The sequence below is a fragment of the Pyrus communis genome, chromosome 15, assembly GCF_963583255.1.
Source record: "Pyrus communis chromosome 15, drPyrComm1.1, whole genome shotgun sequence".
In the NCBI taxonomy this organism is placed as follows: Eukaryota; Viridiplantae; Streptophyta; class Magnoliopsida; order Rosales; family Rosaceae; genus Pyrus; species Pyrus communis.
The window spans coordinates 733,787-755,088 of record NC_084817.1 but is presented as its reverse complement, the minus strand read 5'-3'; the positions used below and the strand labels follow the sequence as shown (position 1 = coordinate 755,088).

Genomic DNA, 21,302 nt, shown 5'->3' with positions numbered 1-21,302 from the left:
CGTTTAACTACTTTGTTTTCACTTTCGTCTCACCGTGAGTTTTTAAATTAATATACGACTGTACTTTGGTATTCTTGAAGGTGGAACACTATTTTAGCAATGTTTTGGGTCTCACTACCATTTTTTCACTTAATTTTCATTTTTCAGCTCAAATATTCTATTGAATTTACTTTTGTTGTTCAATAAATGGTAAAATCGCTTCTAAATGATATCAAGTTATCCTTCATTTTCACGGAAAATATTTCGTGAAAATAAAGTTTGCACTTTTCACAAAAAATGTGCGTTATCATTACCGTTTTTTAGTCAGTTTTGCAAATTCGTACACAAATCATCATTAGGTCTATTTGTTTTCACATTCGCCTCATCATGAGCTTGAGGTCTTTAAAATTAATGTAATACTGGTCATTGATATCCTTGAGGGTGGGTGGAACCTCATTGTGGCAATGTTTTGGTCGTCACCACGAATTTTTTTCATTTATTCCTTTTGTTTGTTGGTTTAAATTTTCGGGTGTGCTATCCACACACTTCATTTTACTTCTCACACACTTCTTAATAATTTTTGTCTGTTGATCTTCTTCAATTCATCCGATCTGACGGTCGAAAATTAAAAAGGTGTGTGAGAAGTAAAATGGGGTGTGTGGATATCATACCCCAAAATTTTTTTATTAAAAGTACAATTATTGATCAATAAATTGTAAAACTGTTTCCAAATGCATTATAAAATTTTCATTAATGCTCATGGAAAAAATTTTGCAAAAAATAAAAATTTTGTTTTTCACAAAAAAATATGGGTTAAAAACTCAAGATTTTAGTGGGTTTTGTAAATTCGTTTAAAAAATTATCATTTATCTATTTATTTTCATCTTCGTATTACTATGAGTTTTTAAAAATTAATTTAAGATTCTGCTTTGATATCCTTGAGGGTGAACTCAATTTTGGCAATGTTTTTTGTGTTCGTGACATTTTCGTGTCGTGTTTTTTGTGTTCGTGTCATTTTCGTGACATACCCCATATCATAATAGATCGCATTGTGTAAGTAAATGGGTAACATGGCTCGACTCGAAATCGACCTGTTAATATTATCAGGTAACATGACCGAACTTGTTACTCGTTAAACAAAATATATTTTTAATTAACAAATAATAAAAATGAAAACATAATTTGACCCAAAAAAATGGAAAATATAATACTAAATTAGTTAATGCATATTGCATTGTCGCATAAATATTACTTCAAAACATAAAATAAAAAAAAATAAAAAAAAATAAAAAAATTGTCTTTCAAGTATTACATACCCCAAAATAAGAGATTAATGAAAAAACATTAGTACATTACCACAAAGGGAAATTTTATCCGAACCCATTTAACATCTTTCTACACCCAACTTCTTTACACCCATATTACTTTTAATTGAAACCATCAATATCTCTTTAACCCAAATATACTACCTAAATTACCTTCACAAATCCAATTCAATATGTAAATTTATCTTTCCACTCATTTAGAAAATAAAAACCCAAAATCAGAGTTCTCCAACCCATTCAAAGCATAAAGAGAGTAGTCAAATAAATGATGTTTAATTCATTATCAGATTGTGATGTCTATGCATGTTTGGAGCCGAGTGAAATGGCGTGTTTACTACCTTTGTCACTTCTGCTTATAGAGGTTCTCTTGTTCCCGTCAACCTCCTTTGTCGACCATGGGGATTGCTTAGGCAACAGAGGAAGAATTCGAGGTCAGCAAACAACGGTTGATGTGGGTGTTCATAGTAGACACTATGTGGTTGCTTCAAAGGATTAAACCTTAGCAGGAAGCAACAATTTTGGTACTTCTCATCGAACCACATGTTCTTAAAATTAATTTAGGACATTCCTAAGGTTTTCGACACCAGAAAATATTTGGTAGCCCACTATTAGTTTATATATATAATTTTATTCTTCAAATTTACAAAATTGATAAAAAATAAATAAAAATAGTTTTGGGACCTAATAAATGGTAGGATCTCATCCAAAAGTCGTGTAACATTTTTCTTAGCTCCGACACAAAATATTTGCTAAAACTAAAAACAGTGAGTTATAATCTACGTTTTCAAATCGATTTAGGGAAATTTTACAAGATTCATTTTACTCCAGAATTCAAGTCATTCTTGTCACATCGGGGATGAGGCCCTCACGGTTTTGTTTCTGAGAATTCACACGAGAACTTCCCAGTGCGTCACCCATCTTGGGAATGCTCTCGCCCGAACTCGCTTAACTTCGGCGTTCCGATGGAACCCAAAGCCAGTGAACTCCCAAAATGCCTCATGCTAGGTAGAGATAAAAATATACATATAAGGCTTACAGGATCCACTCTCATGGACGATGTGGGATGTTACATTCTCGTCACACCACATGTTTCCTAAAATTAATTTAGGACATTTTGAAAATTTTCAACACATAAAAAAAGTTTGGGAACCCAACCATTATGTCATTATTATTATTTTTAAATCAATAAAAATAATTTCGAGAGCTAATAAATGGTAGGATCACATCCAAATGTCTTAAAACATTTTCCTTAGCTCCCACGCAAAATATTTTCTCAAATTAAAATTTCAATTTTTTGACAAAAACCGTGAGTTATAATCTACGTTTTGAAATCAATTTGGTGATTTTTACAAAGTTATTTATAAGCCAAATTTTGAATCATTCTCGTTGTACGACATGTTTCCTAAATTTAATCATGACATTTCAAAGATTTTTGACACATAAAAAAAAATAATTTGGGGCCCACCATTAGGTCATTAATTTTTTTTTATTTTTCATCTTTAAAAATAATAAAAAATAATTCCAGGAGCTAATAAATGGTAAGATCACATTCAAATGTGTCACATCCCGGCCCGGGGCGGATCACTTTTCCGGCCCGCTCCACCACCGTAGCACGATATTGTCCGCTTTGGGCTTACCATTCCCTCACGGTTTTGTTTTTGGGAACTCACGAGCAACTTCCCAGTGGGTCACCCATCATGGGATTGCTCGAGCGCGCTACTCGCTTAACTTCGAAGTTCCAATGGAACCCGAGGCCAGTGAGCTCCCAAAAGGCCTCGTGCGAGGTAGAGATGAGAATATACATTTAAGGATCACTCCCCTGGGCGATGTGGGATGTTACAAAATGTGTTGAAACATTTTCCTTAGCTCCCAAGCAAAATATTTTCTAAAATTAAAAATATCAAATTTTTACAAAAACTGTGAGTTATAACCCACGTTTTCAAATCAATTTTGAGAATTTTACAAGATTCATTATAAACCAAAATTCGAGTCATTCTCGTGGCAGCACATGTTTTCTAAAATTAATTAAGACATTTCAAAGATTTTTGACAAAAAAAAAATATTTTGAGGCCCACTATTAGTTTGTATTATTTTTTTCTACTTTTCAACTTTCAAAATCAATAAAAAGTAATCTCAGGAGCTAATAAATGGTGGGATCACATCCAAATGTCTTCACATTTTCTTTAGCTCCCACACAATATATTTTTCTAAAATTAAAATTTCAATTTTTTGACAAAAACTGTGAGTTATGACCCACGTTTTCAAATTAATTTTGAAAATTTTACAAAATTCATTATAAGTCAAAATTGGAGTTATTCTTGTTGCACCACCACATGTTCCCTGAAACTAATCAGGACATTTTAAAAAATTTTGACACATAATAAATATTTGGGTGCCCACTATTAGTTTATATCAATTTCTATTTTTCGAATTTAAAAATCAATGAAAAAATAGTTTTGGGAGCTAATAAATGATAGGATCGCATGCGGCATTTTTCTTAGCTCCCACTCAAAAAAATTCCTAAAACTAAAAATTTCAATTTCTTCTAGAAAAATTGTGAGTTACCCACACTTTCAAATCAATTTGGGAATTTTTACAGTACATTTTTTAGCTGGTTTTACAAATTAGTACAAAAATCATCACTAAATATATTTGGTTCACCTTCATCTCACGTGAGGTTTTTCAAAATTAATCTAAGACTTTCCCTTGAAATTCAGTGAAGTGAAAACCCCATTTTAGCATTGTCCCGAGTCTCCTTTCACTTTACTCTTTACTCTTTAGTTTTCGAATTAAATTCAGTGAAGTGAAACCCCCATTTTGGCAATGTCCCGAGTCACGATTTTTAGTCGGTTTTATAAATTCGTGCAAAGATCATCATTAAGTCTATGTTTTCACATTTGGCTCACCATAAGTTTTTTAAAATTAATGTTCAATTTTCCGTTGATATTCTTGAAGGTAGATCCCCATTTTACAATGTTTTGGACTTTATTACTATTTTTTTATTTAAATATTCAATTAAAAATATTTTTGTTGCTCGATAAATAGTAAAGTCACTTACTATTTATAGAATTGTCCTTAATAATTATGTAAAATATACCACAAAAATTATTAAATTTTCACGAAAAATTTTGGGTTAACGAGTTAATGGACTTGGTCTGAGATCCGTGAAAGGGTTGTTACTTAGTAAATCGTAAAATTGATTAAAAACCTTGAATTATTGCTCATAATATTTGTGAAAGATTCCATTTTGGTCAATTTGCATTACAATCCACTGGTATTTTCAACTTCGAACATCGTGAATACCAATTCATTATGGCAGCCCATTGTGTAACTTTAGTCCTTGTCCGTTTAGTGTAAATGATATCGTTGTATCAAAAACAAAACTTGATTGCTAAACCAATAAATTAAAATACAAGCCGAGCTCATAACATAACCACAACTAGTGAAGATAGACCTGAACACGCAAGGAAGAGAGACTGCCTAAAATAAATAATGTAGGAAATTGTTTGTCCCTATAATTTGTGTGATATACATAGAAATTGAATAGAAGAGAAATTACAGCTACATCGTACCAAAAAGTCTCCCTATTTTTGCACTGCACTGCACTGCCCTGGCCTTCTATGAAATGAAACACATAAAAGAGAAAACCGAAACAAAAAACCAATAAATTAAAAACAAGAACCTAATTTCTTCCTTCAGCAATTAATCACATAAATAATGTTACCTTGATAAAACTCCATCCAACTTTATTCGGGTTCTGCTAGAGCGAAAGAGCTCACCCACTTCTGGATCGCGTGTATCAATCTACCACTTAGTTGGATTTATGAAACTGATCCAAAGAAATGTCAGGGCGTAGTTAAAAAACTTCTATCTCCATGGCGGCGGTGGTTGCTGCTGCTGCTGCTGCTGTCTGTAGCTGAACGGGTATGGTTCCCAGCCGCTGTCTGGTTCCTTCCTTTTCCCACCAACTGTAGAACTTGAAGGGGGTTGTGAGTTATTCCTGAAATGATCCTCCATTGACCTTCCCTGACCGTGAATGAAGAGCTGCCTCAGGCCCACCGAGTCCCTATTGCCTCCATCAACCATGAAGCCGGAGTTCAGATCAAAACTGGGGCGTGATGGCCCAGCACCATTTATCACACCATTTAGACCTGGCTGCGCACCAGTCAAATTCATGATGAACGGTGACTGGGAGAAATGTGGAGGAACAGCGGATGGAGAGGCCATAATTTGAGGTACAACCGTGGCTCCTCTGGAATCCACCATGTAGGGGATTGTGCCACCAGGTCCATACATGGCTGAGGAGAACGACAAGGTGGGTCCAGTTGCCAATCCATTGTAGCTGAAAACAGGAGGGTGAGAGTAAGAGACTGTTGAACCCATGTCCAAAAAGCTTCCAGTTCTTGCCATGGTAGCTTCTGTTGCGGTCTCAATAGCCTTGCCGTTTGCCAGGGACAGATTTTGAGAAGCTTCTTTTCTGTTTATCTCGACTCTGGTACCCATGATAGAAATAACTGAAGCATCCTGTCTAGGCCATCCATATGCATTTTGAGAAGACTTACCCGGCCCATGATCTACAGAATCAATATGAAAATATGGCCTGTCATTCAAATCAAAATTCCTCATAGAAGGCTGCATTGATGAAGATGATGAAGCAGGAGATGGGCTGCGACGGCCAGTCCGGTTGAACAAGAACTGTCCTTCCACCCTTGAATCTGATGGTAAGGCATCACCATCATCATCAATACGATTCAGATCCAAATGGGGCCTCCCTGATCTATTCTGACTCATTTCCACTGAAGATTCCCCAGAAGGAAGGCCAGATGACACTAGAATTTGTTTTCCTAAATCATCACCATCCTCAGCCACATTCAGATCAATGTCAAGGCAATTTTGCCTCTGCTTTGAGCTATCACTGGTGGTCCCTGTAGAAAGATTCTTATCACCATCTGAGAGTCTACGAGGAGATGCCCGGCGAAAAGCACTATTCGCAGCAGATCCTATCCACCCAATAGCCCCTTCAAACTGCAAACGGGCTCCAGGTAAGCCAGCAGCTGCTACTGGTCTTGAAACAGGAATTGGCGTAGAGACGGGATTTACCGGGCGATCCATTTCATCGGAGCACACTTCTTGATTTAGATCAAAACTACAAAGACCCTTTTCTGGGTTAACTTCTGGTTCTTGAGCTGCTTCAGTCACCTGAGAGGACTCCATATCAGGATTTGCCTCTGCCGAATGACTATGTGGAGTAGTGCACAGATTTTCTGAACTATCTATGCGGTCCTCCCTCTCAGGATTTGGCTCTGCAGAATGACTTTGTTCAGTTGGCGCCTCGTTTGGTGAAACCTGAGTAGGTAAGTCCTGTTCTGCATTTATAGATTCTGGGCTATTGGCCTGTCTGAGTCCACGTTCTGAAGTTTTCTCTGAAGATGAACTGCAGTCCGGTTCTTCTCTTTCATATTCTTGGGCTACCCGTCGAGCAACTTCTAGAGCATCAACCATCCCATACTCAAGTTCAATATCTGACCTTCTTTTATCAATTGTGTCAGGACTTTTGGCATCAATTGCTAGTTTAGGATACTCATTAGGAATTGTCAATTCCTCATCTTCATCGCTTGAATGCTCCTTATCTTCATCAACAGCCATCTTGGAAGAAGTCTCCAAATCTTCAAGTTTTCCTGAAATACTACCATTCCCAGATGAGACTTGCGGCGTGTTTGAACAGCATTCACCCTCTTGAACTGTAGTACTGCAAGGATTGACAGCTCTTGTATCATCCACCACACCCTTTGGATCAGATGCAGTCGTCCCTTCACTGCCAAAAGCAGTATATTTTTCACAAGAATCATCCTGATTGGCATTTTTTTGCAAAGCAGAATCAGTTGCCACATCCTGGGAAGTAGCACTATCAGCACCTGAATAAACAATCCCAGGTTCCAACAGACCAGACCCTGAAGAGATGTCTGTCACTCCCAACTTCTTAGGGGAACTGTTGACTTTGTGGTCCTGATTTTCATTTTTTGACAACTCATTCAATTTTGGACCGTCTGAATGTTCATCAACACTGTTCAGTTTTGCTAACGGAAAAATAGAAGTTCCAACTGAAGTAATCCCTCCCACAGAACATATAAAGGATTCATCTTTTATAGGATTTTCGTGAATAGGGTTCAACACAACAGCAGAGGCCAAAGTATCCAGGGATCCATCTTTGATGTAAGCGCTGTCTAAATGTTTGTGGGTTGGGGGAGACTCTTTGTTACAAGGTTGTATTGGTAAAGCATCAGCACTTTCTGGTTGAAGATCACCCGAAGTCCTTAATGGCATTACTTCATCTGGGTTAGGTCCTGATGAATGATTTTCTCTGTGATCACCTACTTCTGAAGTAACATTTAAAGCAGATGGCTTAGAATCTTCTTCCAAACTCTTAGAACTCCCATCATTTGAGAGAACCCCAGCATTCACAAAATCAACATGAACTGCATTACCATCCTCCTTCCAGCTATCAAACAGCAGTCTTGCTTGATCCTGAACCATGGAGCTTCTGTAGCTAAGAAGACTCTTCACGGTACTCCAGATCCCTGAAGATAATGACCCCTTATTGTGTCTATGCAGCTTTTCAAGTGCTCGTAACAGAGCAGTTATTGACTCTTCTACAAAGTTCTCATTTGTATCTTTACTTAAATTTTGGGCATCTTTTAGCCATCTATCAACAAACATGAGTCCATCTAATTGAATAAAAAGATCAAGACAGTCCTTATTCTCCGTGGCAGCAATTGTGCTTGCAACAGCAGCCCACTGCCGGGTTGCATCACCAATATTATTCACGACAGAATCTTTCTCACTCTGCATTACGGTGACCAGCTCCTGAACTCGCGATGGGGCTGTGAGTCCATCTTTCATCTCAGTTAAGGTAAAGAAATCTTCAAGAGTCATGGTGCTTTACACAGCATGCTTACACAACAAGAATTCCATGCAGAACACCAATGCTTTAATTTTCATTCAGAACTGCATTAATTACAAATGGTTACGTCAAAAATCAATAAAAGAACTTACACAGAAATTAATACCACCATAAGCAATTTACCATATCTGTACTACAACAAAAATATAACAGATGATGATGTCCCTTAACTGGTTAGAAAGACAGAATTGAACAATTTTACGAAAAGCCTTTTGATCAGGCAGGTGGTGCCTCAGGGCATGGTTATATTTAATGATTTTCGCACCAACTTCTAATAAGTTCCTCTAATCGTGCAACAAATAGTAAAAATTTAAGGCATATTACTATTAATGTCATTGATATCATTTCTTCTTATTCAAAAGGTGATGTGAAACATAAGTGCATATTCTACACTTCTAGTATTATTAGGTCAAGAGAACAAAATGATTTGAACTGATTACAGATTCAAGTAAATATTCACCTACATCTAACTATCCAAGTATAAGAAGTTTAAACCAATTGATTGTCCCAAGCAATACAAAATCCGATAAGTGCAATAAAAATACTCTATAGTGAGGCAAAGAGTAAAAAGTAAAAGGAATAAGAAAAAAATTTAATTAAATGATCTGATACACTATCAATCAAACAAATACATTATGTGAAAACTCTAACTTAAAGAGGAAACGTTGATCCACATCAAGCTTGTAGAGACTTGAACATAAATTTGTTAACTTGGCAACAATGGTTATAAATATTAATATGTTCTAAACTGGCAAGACAGAATACCTGCAAACCCAATTAGTTAATAACATTTAACGCTCAAGAATTAAATGAACTCAAAAAATTTAAAACTAAACAATTCTTTCCAATTAAGAACTTTGGAAATAAAGCATAGATCAAGCATGAGTTTGAACTATACATAAGCCCCAAATGATGCATTGCCACCATTGACAAATTACAACCACGAAGAGATAAGATGACAATAACATAAGTAAGAGAGGAAAAGGTTGGGTACAACCAAGCTAAGAAAAAAAAAAAAATCCAAGAATAAAATAAAATATCAAATTATGATGATGAGGCATAAGACAAGCTGTATTTATACTAGAAGTGATCCTTTCAGGTAAATTTCGTATCGGACAGATTCACAAATGAACTATTTCTCCCTTACAGAACTCAACTCACAAAATTTAGAACTACGTGACCAATGTATCAACATTGATGTTCCCACTTGAATGAATCTGTGGTTATACCAAAATTCAGATACAAGATTCACACATTTATATCCAGTATATTAACCCATTGTAAATAATAGCCTAACAAAACTTATTGCTAGACTGTTAGATTCCTTGACCAGACCATCATAAACTTATTATACAATCAAATATCATCAAATTTCAATAAAGGTCTTCCACTAGTCCACACAAGTGCATGTGCAGCCAAACAATGGATTAATAAATGAGAGGTTTTTCAAAGAGTGTGAAACACATACAAAAGCACTTGTCACTAAAGTTCAAAGAAACAAATAACTTTTAAGAGATATGATCTGTAATTGTGTAGATAGGGAAGAAACGCTGGCATAAATAAGCAGAAAGTAGCCTACTCTCACACGAACAACATCTAGCATTCTTAAGTCTAATCCACATAGAGTCATACAAAAATGAAGCTACGTTGTTCAATATATATCATGAAATCGAAGTCGTATTCAGAGTGTAAATTTTGCTTCTCCGCCAAATTTAAAATATGCTGATAATCGATCATCCAAGCACGCCCACGATAAAAACATCATGCCCACACAAAACATATTTACATATACCAAATCGCAAATCTCTCATTAAACCAATAAGAGACAGAGAGTAGCATCCGTACCTGATGAAGATTGGAGTTTTCGGATCACATCGACAAATACGACGCAACCTAATCCTGAAACAACCGAAGAGGCAACAAATTCAATGCACGAAAAGAAATTCCGAAGTATATAACATGATTAGGGGAAAAAATTACCGACACACACTGAATCAGACAGTAAAACCTAGACTCATACCACTAATCATATAACTCCATTGATTTAGCTATAAGTATATGCTATAAAATCCAAACACCGGAAACCCTAATATCCAAAACAGGGGAGTGAGAGCAAAGAGGATCAAAATCCCACCTTTTCACACTTCGGACGAACGAGAAGTGGTGAAAATATACGGATATGGAAAAATTAATCAGGATTACGGGATTAATGCCGCGAGAGATGGTGCTTAATTAAGGCTAATTCCGAATTGGAATCAAATTAATTTCACAAAATTGTAATGGAAAATGGCAAAAATAAAATAAAATTAGAAGCTGCAGTTCGTCGTCTACTTTACCTTCGCGGACAAAAAAAAACCCTAGCTTTGACTCAGTCCAATTCAGAAGCTCCTCCGCTCTCTCTCTCTCTCTCTCTCTCTCTCTCTCTCTCTCTCTCTCTCTCTTTTCTGTGTATGTGCTGTGCTTTCTCTCTCCAAGCTCGTAGGATTTGTATCTCTCTCCTCCTTCGTAAAACCCTCCTCTTGTTCTGTGTGAAGCCTTCTTTTCGAACCAGAGAGAGAAACGAGAGTACCGTTTCCTCTTGTTTTTTTTTTTCCTTTTTCCAGAAATTCTGAATTGAATTTGTTTTGATTAATTTTTCGTTTTGTTTTTTATTTTCTCGTGCTCTCATCCATTAAAGAAATTTTTTTTATTATGATCGGAACACGAAATGTTTTATATAAGTAATGATAAACTTTATTTTTTAAGTTATTAAATTTTTAACGCACATATTTCATTATTTATATATTGGCACATAATGTACTACTTCGTCTACCAATCACGCTAAAAAATCTTTTTTTAAACGACAAGCTCGACCAATGAAACGGTGACGTGTTGTTCGAATGGGGGAATGCAAAGGTGACAGGTGGATGCACCAAAAACCAAAAATGTCAATTTCGTTGTGGGGCTTATGGGCTTTTCGCAGGGGGGTGGGACGTGGTCTAAACTAAAGCCTACGGGCTGAAAAGGAGGGAGGCTTATCCTTGTCACTTTCATGGGGTCCCGTCGCGGTCACGTGTGGCTCACGCACGCATGTGATCGAGTTTAGTGACATGATGGTTTATAGTTTATCTTGTTTGTTTGTTAATTTAGGAAAAACATCATCTCAGATCTCTTTTTTTTTAATTCACCAAATCAGAAAACTCGTGTTGTTAAAGTCAAATGATTACAAACTGAGGTCCACTTTAAAATTTATAATAACTTTAGACATTAGATCAAATTTCAACAGTACGGATTCCTTGATTTGGTAGATTAAGAGGAAGGAATCCGGAGATGATTCATTTCCTTAATTTAGTTGCTGATACTATAGATAAGTAGAGGGGATTAGAATTTGGCTTTAGTAACATCGAGAAGATAAATATTATTGACTTAGAACGTTTTTTAGGTAACGACGACTATGATTTTTCTTTTACCTGTTCCGATATTGTATTGCGTTGTCGAAGTAGTGCATTGCTTACAAAATTGTAAAACCACTTTAAGCATTACACCCCTCAATTTACGCATTGACGTTACAAGTCCTTTTATAGGACAACAATTGTATATTGTCTATATTAATTTCTCCAATATTACCAATTTTTCGCAACAGAAAAAAATTAAGAATCTACGGACCAAAGTTTTTAATTTAACCCTAAACATAGACAAGATGCCTACAAATTTATTTAGAAAACAAACATTGACAACTTGCCAACAAATTTATTAGTGGATAAAAAACGACAAAAAATTGGACTTTCGCCAAATGGCTTCGTTTGAAAAGATCACCATCGCTTTGCACAGTGGTTAGCGAACCATTTTTATCATTACTAGTGGTGTTCAATAGCTTTTATTATCTTTGAGAATAAGCAATTTTCACGTACTAATTTAAAAACCTTTTTTTTTTTTTTTTTTTAAAGGCAGTTCTCTTTTTGAAAGAACGAGAAGACTCGTAAAAACATTTCAACATCCTTCTGTGTAATTCACCAACGTTGAAAATTGAACTCATAACGTGACTTACATGTCTGGATTAAAAGCACTAAAAACAAAAATAAAAAGACAAAACAACAAAATAAAGAATATATAAGAATGTCAAGAATTCTTGGTACAACCAAAATAATGACAACGCTGTTTGCACTTAACTTTCAACATATTCACATATCAAATTCAAAGAATTTCGTAGACGTGGACTCACGCATTTGCTACAGAAAAATAAAGATCTCTTCTAAAAAGTTCGTATGAGAATAGCATTCAAGAGAGATTGTAAAAACAAAAATGAAGTGTTGATGACATATTCATTTGTCATTAAACACTTTTCAAAAGCCCCATATCGGCCCATCGATCGATCAAAAGTCTCTTTCGATAGTAAATTGTAACTAATTAGTGGTTAACAAAGCCAAATATCATAACATATTAAGATTTTTTGGTACGATTTTCGATAAGAGTGTTTGACTATAACACTTACATTAAGTGAGATCACGTGTAGCCAGATGTGACTAAAATACAAAATAATTATTTTTTTATTTTATTTTATAAAAATGTTCTTAAATAACATGGTCAGGAATGCATGTCGGAATGTTTCTCATACGATATAGGTAATGCAAGCATATAGATAAATATATTTTCATCCAACTTTGCACACCACACTAATTGCAGAGGGGGCCAAAACACAACAGAAAAATGGGCCAGGTGCAAAATGAACTGGTACTAATTCCTAACTAGGAAGATTTCTGTGGAGCAAACGCAAAAGAGAGATGCTACCTTGCGTTCTGTGCCTTTCTTCAACGGCACCTGATTTCTTCTTTCCACGCTGCAAATTGGTTTTATTAGCAATGCATCATTATATATCCGGAGAGAGAGATGGGGGGAGAGAGAGCGAGAGAGGGAGAGAGACGGGTTTTTACCTTTGGCTTCTCATCATCGTCAATGTCCAGAGTACTGAAATCCCTTAGCAATAAGGATGATGCAGGCAAAAGTCTCCTGTTTATTTCCATATAAAAGGGTTCAGAAGAGAGCCATTCATTCCAATGCAGTAGTAGAGAAAAAAAACAATGATCGTAGAAGAACCTTTTCGGTTTTTCTGTTTTTGTAGAGATTTTAACACCCGGTTCACTGTCAGGAATCTCAATAACATCGCACCCTTTAGTTGACACAAGGTCTTCCTTCGGTGATGTTGGAAAGTTCAATAATTCCTAGAAGAAACAGGAAAACTCATTGAGGTGCAAGTTCTTTAAAAAGCTCATTGAAAACAAGTAAAAAAAGAGAATGCTGACTTTACCCGGGGCTTCTGAATCTCATCCTTCACATCCAAAACACCAGAATCTCTTGTTTCACTGTCTGGAATTGCAATAACATCGCACCCTTTAGTTAACACAAGGTCTACCTTCGGCGATGTTGGAAAGTTCGATAATTCCTAGGAGAAACAGGAAAACTTATTGAGGTGCAAGTTCTTTTAAAAGCTCATGGAAAACAAGTAAAAAGAGTGTGCCAAGAACTTTACCCGAGGCTTCTGAATCTCATCCTCAACATCCACCGCACTGACATCCTTTGGTGATGGAGATGAAGAAGGCGAAGCTCTCCTGATTAGAACAATAAATATAGGCAAGAATTCAGCCAAAAAGGTGCTTAATACAAAATCCTTTTAAGGAAATCAAGCAGGCAACCGAAATTTAAAATGATATAACACCCCCTAACCTTTCCGATTTCTCCAACTGTAAAGCTTGGCAAGAAGTATCAAGTCCACTCTCACAATCTAGCTGGCTAACAACACTATAATGTCCGGTAGAGAGGACATATTCAGATTTCTCCCACCGTATGACTTGGCAAGAGGTATCAAGGCCACTCTCACAATCTAGCAGGTCAACACCATTACATTGTCCAGTAAAGGCAACCTCCTCCAAGTTCTCCGTCTGTAATGCTTGGCAAGAAGTATCGAGCGCACTCCCACCATCTAGCAGGCCAACAGCAATGCAGTGTCCAGTAGAGGGGACATCTTCCGATTTCTTCAACTGTATAGCTTGGCAAGAAGTATCAAGTCCACTCTCACAATCTAGCAGGTCAACACCATTACATTGTCCAGTAGAGGCAACCTCCACCAAGTTCTCCATCTGTAATGCTTGGCAAGAAGTATCAAGTGCACTCTCACTATCTAGCAGGTCAACAGCAATGCAGTGTCCAGTAGAGGGGACATCTTCCGATTTCTTCAACTGTATAGCTTGGCAAGAAGTATCAAGGCCACTCTCACAATCTAGCAGGTCAACACCATTACTTTGTCCAGTAGAGGCAACCTCCTCCAAGTTCTCCGTCCGTAAGGCTTGGCAAGAAGTATCGAGTGAACTCTCACTATTTAGCAGGTCAACAGCATTGCAATGTCCAGTAGAGGGGACATCTTCTGATTTCTTCAACTGTATAGCTTGGCAAGAAATATCAAGGCCACTCTCACAATCTAGCAGGTCAACACCATTACGTTGTCCAGCAAAAGCACGCTCCTCCAAGTTCTCCATCTGTAATGCTTGGCAAGAAGTATCGAGTGCACTCTCACCATCTAGCAGGTCAACAGCATTGCAATGTCCAGTAGAGGGGACATCTTCCGATTTCGTCAACCATATAGCTTGGCAAGAAGTATCAAGGCCACTCTCACAAGCTAGCAGGTCAACACCATTACTTTGTCCAGTAGAGGCAACCTCCTCCAAGTTCTCCGTCTGTAATGCTTGGCAACAAGTATTGAGTAAATTCTCACTATCTACCAGGTCAACAGCATTGCAATGTCCAGTAGAGGGGACATCTTCCGATTTCTTCAACTGTATAGCTTGGCAAGAAGTGTCGAGGCCACTCTCACAATCTAGCAGGTCAACACCATTACTTTGTCCAGTAGAGGCAACCTCCTCCAAGTTCTCCGTCTGTAATGCTTGGAAAGAAGTATTGAGTGAACTCTCATCATCTAGCAGGTCAACACCATTGCAATATCCATTTAAGGAAATATCTTTTGATGATTCCTATTTAACAGGGAAAAGAACCACGTGCAATTATTCACACTAGTTAACAAGAGTCTTATGTAAAGAAGAGGTAAAAAGAATCATATAGAGTGTAGCCATATACTTTTTCATGACAGTGATGATGTAAAACAAAAGTTAAAAAAAAAAAAAAACGATTGGCTGGAAGTATGTATGAGCACAATGAAAAAGCTTGAAAACGTACAGACAAGATAAACATCATTGGAAGAAAAATAAGATTCAAAGAATCACAAAAATTCAAAATATAGTTCAAGAGTCTAACCTTATGCCCCTCACCAAGCAAGTCGTCCAGTTCAACAGAAGAGCAGCTATCCTTTCTATGCATGGCAAGTGACTGATAAGAGTCCACCATAAAACCTGAAAACCTTAAACTTACAAACTCAAGCTAGAAACTCTGTGGAAATGATACCTAGTAGGCAAAAGAATATCAGACTGACACAAAACCAAGATTCAAGAGGTTCTTGTGTTTTGTGGTCAAAGTCCACAGAACTACTTACTGGTTAAGAAGCTACAACTACAAACTACAAATCATGGTAAAAACTACAGGTACAACATGATATGCAAATGTAAACTATTGAACTCTTCAAGTCTAACCTGCTCCATCCACACTCAAATAACTATCCTCTGGTCTGACAGATATAGACTCACACAGATCCATGGCACTATGTTCACTGCCAGAAACTCTCTCACATGTCTGCGTTATGTAGCATGTAACAGCTACGTTAAATTCCAATTCAACTAAAATGTAAATCACTCTAAACGATAAGATTAAAATCTTCTTTCTTGATAGTTCTTACCTGATGATCTTGCTTATTTGGGTTTTCAAGTTCAAGGCATAAAGTACTCACCTCACCAACATCCAAACTTTTCACCTAGTATATCAGGAAGGTAATACCACTTAGCGTAAGTAAATTCATTAAAGATAAGATTACTAACCAAGTCAAACATGAAACCAAACTCTAAGAGGTAGATAATAGTTGAGCAAGACAAAATATGTCAAACCTCATCAAGATTGCTAGATTCTTGACCACCCACTCCAGACAAGCTGACCTCAACTGCTTCTCTGTTGGAACATGAACAGCAGGACTGGACATCCTTGAGCTCCTTTTCAAGCTCAAGACATCTTATCTGTTCGGTCATGAGATTTTCTCTGAGATGTTGGATTTCATCATCTGCCACCTACTTACAATTAGATTGATGATTATACTTTTTGGCCAATACAGATGAGTATATGGAGCTGGTTAATTAACTTTAAAAATCTTGTGTGTTTCACAACAAGAAGATATCACTTCCCAAAAACTTAAAAACTCTTCATTACCTTGAGTTTTTCTTTATACTGCTTCAAAACATTCCATATAGCTTTGGAAAAACTCTGCATTATCCGATGGTTTCTCTCTCCCTGATCGGAGTCAACACAACCTGATTTTGTAAATGCACAGAGCAGAAACTAAGCAAATTAGATAAGGAATCCTGGCGGTTGGAATAAGAAAAAGAAAGTGGGTAAGTCCATCTAAGTTACCACTGCTTTTTACAGAACCTTCCTTGGATAGTGCATTTTCAGCTTCAATACTTTTGTGTTCTTCAATCTGAAATCAACCAGAAAATAGAAGTGATGAAGATATGCTTTAGGTTTTCTTTAAAATAATCCAATAGTGATACAGACACTTGGGAACTATAATACATGTCATAGTTGCTTCCAATTATTCCAATTAAGCTACAACATAGATACAGAGAAATTTTTGGAAACACTCACACCAAATACCAAAATAATCACAACACCCAATGTGTACATAATATTCATCCATAAATTTTTGCAAAAGTTTGGGAACATGTGTAGCATGGATACAATGATAAAAACACTGATCAGAAACAAAGTCAAAATGGAAACGCTAATCCCATTAAAAATAATTTCAATGAAGAAGCATCTAGTATTGTCTTCATATTTACAACGGTGCAGTCAAACAATGTTTCAAGAAAGTAAACGGCAAGCATAAAAGAGAAAGTGAAATGATCTTATGTTACTCTTCAGATAGGCATACTGACAAAACAACATCTGAAGGCAGCAATGAAATTGAGACACAAATGAAATAATAATATAACTTGTAAGGTATTGAAAGAATCATTTAACCAAGAAAGACATACAGCGCAAGCATCGGGATCAGTAACTTTCATTTTTTTGCGCTGCTCAGTTCTAGACAAAGCTTGGAAATGCCTTTTGGGGTATGAGATATTTGATGGTTCTTCAACATAATTATACCTGAAATACATGGTACAAAGCTGTTAACACTTCATACAGCAAGAAATAGTTCAAATATAATGTGCAATTTTTGGGTTGGAGGCGTGAATTGTACTTGATTTCCATAAAAGGTGAGGCTTGTCTCAGCACGTAAGATGTATCACGATAATCCCCTTCTCCTGATTTGACTGTTAAAATCTGCGAGTTTAAGAAAGAAAGTGCATGAGATAATTTGGAACGGCAACAAAACCGCAAGAAAATGAAAACATATTTTGAATATTCCAACTCATCAAAAGTTTTTGAACAAACTCCATTGGTTATCCAATTTTGGAAATAAGACAGCATACCAATGCCATCCTCTTCTTGCCTTCCAAATAATCTCGCAGATACTTGGTTAACTGTTCGAAGAGAAAAAAAAAATCGCATTAATAACATTTGATCCTAAATTGTATTAAAGTTATCAAAAGACCTCCAAAAATAAAAAACCAACCCTGGCAATATTTCATGCCAATTCGAATCTTTGTATTAGGTACTTAAACAAAAGATTGTTTCTCGTCAATAGATCAGATAACTAAGATGCATGATGAGCATACATACATCTCAGTTGGCCATTCCAATCAACTATGTACATAAATCAGCAAAGCAAAACATATTACATATTTTCAATAAGTAGAGGAAAACATTACCAAAGAGTTCTGAAAGTGTTTCTGCAATGGTTTCTTAGGGTTCTTCTGATGCTCCAGTAACGACTAAATCCACAAAAAAGAAAGGAAAATGACTATAGACACATACACGCATAGGGAGAGGGGGGGGAGAGAGAGAGAGCTAGGAGACTTAAAATTTGTAAAAAAATGAGCAAGCAATAATCACCCAAGTAAAATGGTGAACTGATTATCATAAAAATGCAAATGAATAATAAAGTCTAGAAAATCAACTTAAGGCAACATACTCTCAAGCACAAGCCTATAACCATTGACGTATTGTTGATGAAATTACTTTCGAACAATCTGGCTCCCTGAAAATTAAAAGAAGAACAAAATCATTATTCAAAATCAAGACTTGTGCAAAAAATCTGTCATTAATCGAAGTATCCCAAAAATACTAATAGTATAGATCTGGCGAGATGGTGGTAACAATTATAGAGCAAATATCATGCTCTGAGGGATGCATTGAACATCCAAAATTGAACAAACTTCAACATTTAAAAAACAGCACTTCAAAGAGAATAATTCAGTCACATATGTGAAACCTGATTTCCAGTTCTTTTTTCTCTTTCCGCTCCAGCAAGATCAACAATAGTGAGGACGCCATCATTTGCTTGATTATTATCATCTCCATTACACTTGTCAGCAACAGCGCGAATGTTTATAATACACTGCGACCGGCTAGAAGCATATAAAAAATGTAGCCATAATTCTTATGTGATCATAAAATTCAGACATTGTAAGAAACAATGTAGAAAAATGAATGAAACAAAGAATACGTAAGTTCATCAATGACTGTCACACACCTTGACTGGCTATTTGCATTTGTCATTCCCGTTGCACGCTTTAGCATTGCCTGAGCAATTAACGATTCTGCCTGTCTAGCGTCAGAAATGCGTATCTGTTTACAGAAATAGAATAGGTGCTCGTTATTTCCAATATCCAACCACATAATCAAATTCAACTCAAAGATAGTAGTCAACCTCTTGCAAGCCTCTTAGGGTTGATTGTTGCATGCTTAAATCTCCACCATTAGGAGATAAGTCAAATAGCCTTTCTCCTTTGCCTCGTTCAGAGCTTATCTCGAAGATCGATATGAAAAATAATCTGTGAAGAGTGAATGAAGACATCATACGATATAAGTTGAGTAACAGGTCCAGCAACTAAATCTAAAGACTAAAATCACGTGTTGACGTTGCCCAATACCTCGAAGACTCAGAAATGCTCCCTGAAGTCTGATTGAAGATATGTTGAAGAGCAAGCGGAACCATACCCGGCTGCCTGGGGCACCCAAACACCGTATGCGTCTTACCCGAGCCACTAGGCCCCAATGCAGCCAGCATCCCACTCTTACCCCTCAGAAATTCTTCCACTAAAGGCTTCATCATCTTATCATACACCTCTTCCTATCAACAACAACACAAATTCGCCAAAAGGAAAGAGATTTATACATGATTATTATAAAAGAACAATTTGAAATCATACTTTCCACTGAATTTTCCAGCATTCTGTCTCCAACCAAAAATAACACAAACGAAAACTAACCTGAGAGGAATCAGAGGAGAAGACGTGCGAAAACCCCTCATAAACCTCAGTCTTCGTGCGGTTAGATTCCTGCAGTGCTAGTGGCGGCGATAGCGTCACGGAATGAGAAGTATTCACCTTTATACAGACTTCTTCCTTTATCTTTCTGTTGTTCTGCGGCGATCGTCCGGCCGCCGACTTCTTCTTCGCCGGGTTTTGGGGCCAAGTATTTTTTAATCTCGGCTTCGGATTCTGATCCGCCCCGAAGCCGCCTGTTTTGTCCCCAAGCTTGGACGGCACAAGGGGCCGAATCCTCAGAAAAACCCTAAGGTTTTCGGCCACGGGGTTCGGTTTAGCAACGTCCAAGGAGAGGATTTCTTGGGTTGGGAAAGATCGTACTCCGGGAGCAATTGAAGACGGAATTTGCATTTCTCGAGCTGCTGTGGCGGGCGTTGGCGTTGGCCTGGCCCTCCGGTGAGGGTTACGGCGAAGCGTGTTCGGACCCGGTGCTGGGCTGTTGATCTCCATACTCAATCAGTGAGTGTGTGCGGTGTCGCTTCGTCTCCGCTCTCAACGTCACGCCTTTTCTTTTTCTTTTTTTCCGTTTGAGTTTTAGCGCTAAAATGGAGCCATGCGGCTATTTCAAGTTTTGAACTTTGCTTTCGAAAAGGGAACGCAATATTTCTATAATTACAAATGTATTAAGGAACTTTACCGAAAAAAATTCCTGTTTTATTTTAACAAAAAATTATATTTTTACACTAAAAGATCAATCTTGATATTATTCACTTTACCCTTTATTTTTTCTGTATCGTTAAAACTCAAAGTTTTAAAGTCCTTTTCATTAGTACCAGGATTAATATTTTAATGTAAAAAAATGATTTTTTTTGTTAAAGTAAATAGTACCGGGAGTATTTTGTTAAAGTTCCCTTGAAACATAATGTTTTGATTATAAATTGAATTTTTGCCCCTCCAAAAAGTTTTAAGTTCGAATTTGAAAAAATAAGGGAAAATTAAAATCCCCTACGGTTTTTTTTATATCATTTAAATAAAACATCTGTACCTTTTTAAAATTTGATTAAAGTGTTTTGACCAATAGTTACCTCTATTTTTTTAAATTAAAATAATCTTTAAATTTGATACACTTTTCCTTATTTAGTGGAGATATTAGTAATTAAACTATATATTTCTCTTCTTCCAAATATGTTTTTTTTTATCAACTTTTTTTTTTTTTTGGTTATGCAAACATTTAATATTATTTCTTTTTTCAAATGATTTTTTCTTTTTTAAATTGTCACATCCCGGCTCAGGCCCCCACCGCATCCTGGGCCTGCTCCACCACCGTAGCATGATATTGTCCGCTTTGGGCCCCGACTACACCCTCACGGTTTTGTTTCTAGGAACTCACACGAGAACTTCCCAGTGGGTCATCCATCATGAGATTGCTCCACGCGCTACTCGCTTAACTTCGGAGTTCGGATGAACTCCGAAGCCAGTGAGCTCCCAAAAGGCCTCGTGCAAGGTAGGTGATAAGAGCATATTCATGCGACTTAA

General features: G+C 36.7%; 2 protein-coding genes across 4 annotated transcripts; both read right to left on the bottom strand.

The window, feature by feature from the left end:
* Positions 1-4,761: 4,761 nt before the first annotated feature.
* LOC137717793 (uncharacterized) lies at positions 4,762-10,888 on the bottom strand. 3 transcript variants are annotated; one of them, XR_011065825.1, is made up of 4 exons: positions 10,602-10,888; positions 10,111-10,164; positions 5,029-8,309; positions 4,762-4,922 (listed from the first exon to the last, which is right to left on the bottom strand). XR_011065825.1 is itself a non-coding variant. In XM_068457281.1 (3 exons), exon 3 carries the CDS (start codon positions 8,235-8,237, stop codon positions 5,172-5,174), a length of 3,066 nt encoding a protein of 1,021 aa, XP_068313382.1. In that variant the 5' UTR covers positions 8,238-8,309; positions 10,111-10,164; positions 10,602-10,888; the 3' UTR covers positions 4,762-5,171. The 3 variants fall into 3 exon arrangements, 1 of the variants encoding a protein (XP_068313382.1); XR_011065826.1 differs by having other exon boundaries at positions 4,762-4,919; XM_068457281.1 differs by having other exon boundaries at positions 4,762-8,309.
* Positions 10,889-12,820: 1,932 nt separating this feature from the next.
* LOC137718472 (kinesin-like protein KIN-6) lies at positions 12,821-20,343 on the bottom strand. Its single transcript, XM_068458029.1, has 22 exons — positions 19,770-20,343; positions 19,431-19,630; positions 19,208-19,331; positions 19,031-19,125; positions 18,770-18,905; positions 18,470-18,535; positions 18,207-18,269; positions 17,868-17,918; positions 17,636-17,718; positions 17,427-17,541; positions 16,804-16,870; positions 16,603-16,703; positions 16,287-16,463; positions 16,082-16,156; positions 15,879-15,978; positions 15,547-15,641; positions 13,966-15,266; positions 13,772-13,850; positions 13,550-13,684; positions 13,339-13,463; positions 13,176-13,251; positions 12,821-13,081 (listed from the first exon to the last, which is right to left on the bottom strand). The coding sequence occupies exons 1-22, from the start codon at positions 20,274-20,276 to the stop codon at positions 12,986-12,988; spliced, it is 3,867 nt and encodes a 1,288-aa protein (XP_068314130.1). The 5' UTR covers positions 20,277-20,343; the 3' UTR covers positions 12,821-12,985.
* Between the last annotated feature and the right edge of the window lie 959 nt (positions 20,344-21,302).

Excerpts from the sequence above, each read along its gene's own strand:
- LOC137717793 (XM_068457281.1), bottom strand. The coding sequence starts at position 8,237 with ATGACTCTTGAAGATTTCTTTACCTTAACTGAGATGAAAGATGGACTC.
- LOC137718472 (XM_068458029.1), bottom strand. The coding sequence starts at position 20,276 with ATGGAGATCAACAGCCCAGCACCGGGTCCGAACACGCTTCGCCGTAAC. Across the intron at positions 13,851-13,965 it reads CAGTTGGAGAAATCGGAAAG|GAGAGCTTCGCCTTCTTCAT; the intron begins GTTAGGGGGTGT and ends TGTTCTAATCAG. Across the intron at positions 13,685-13,771 it reads ATGAGATTCAGAAGCCTCGG|GAATTATCGAACTTTCCAAC; the intron begins GTAAAGTTCTTG and ends TGTTTCTCCTAG.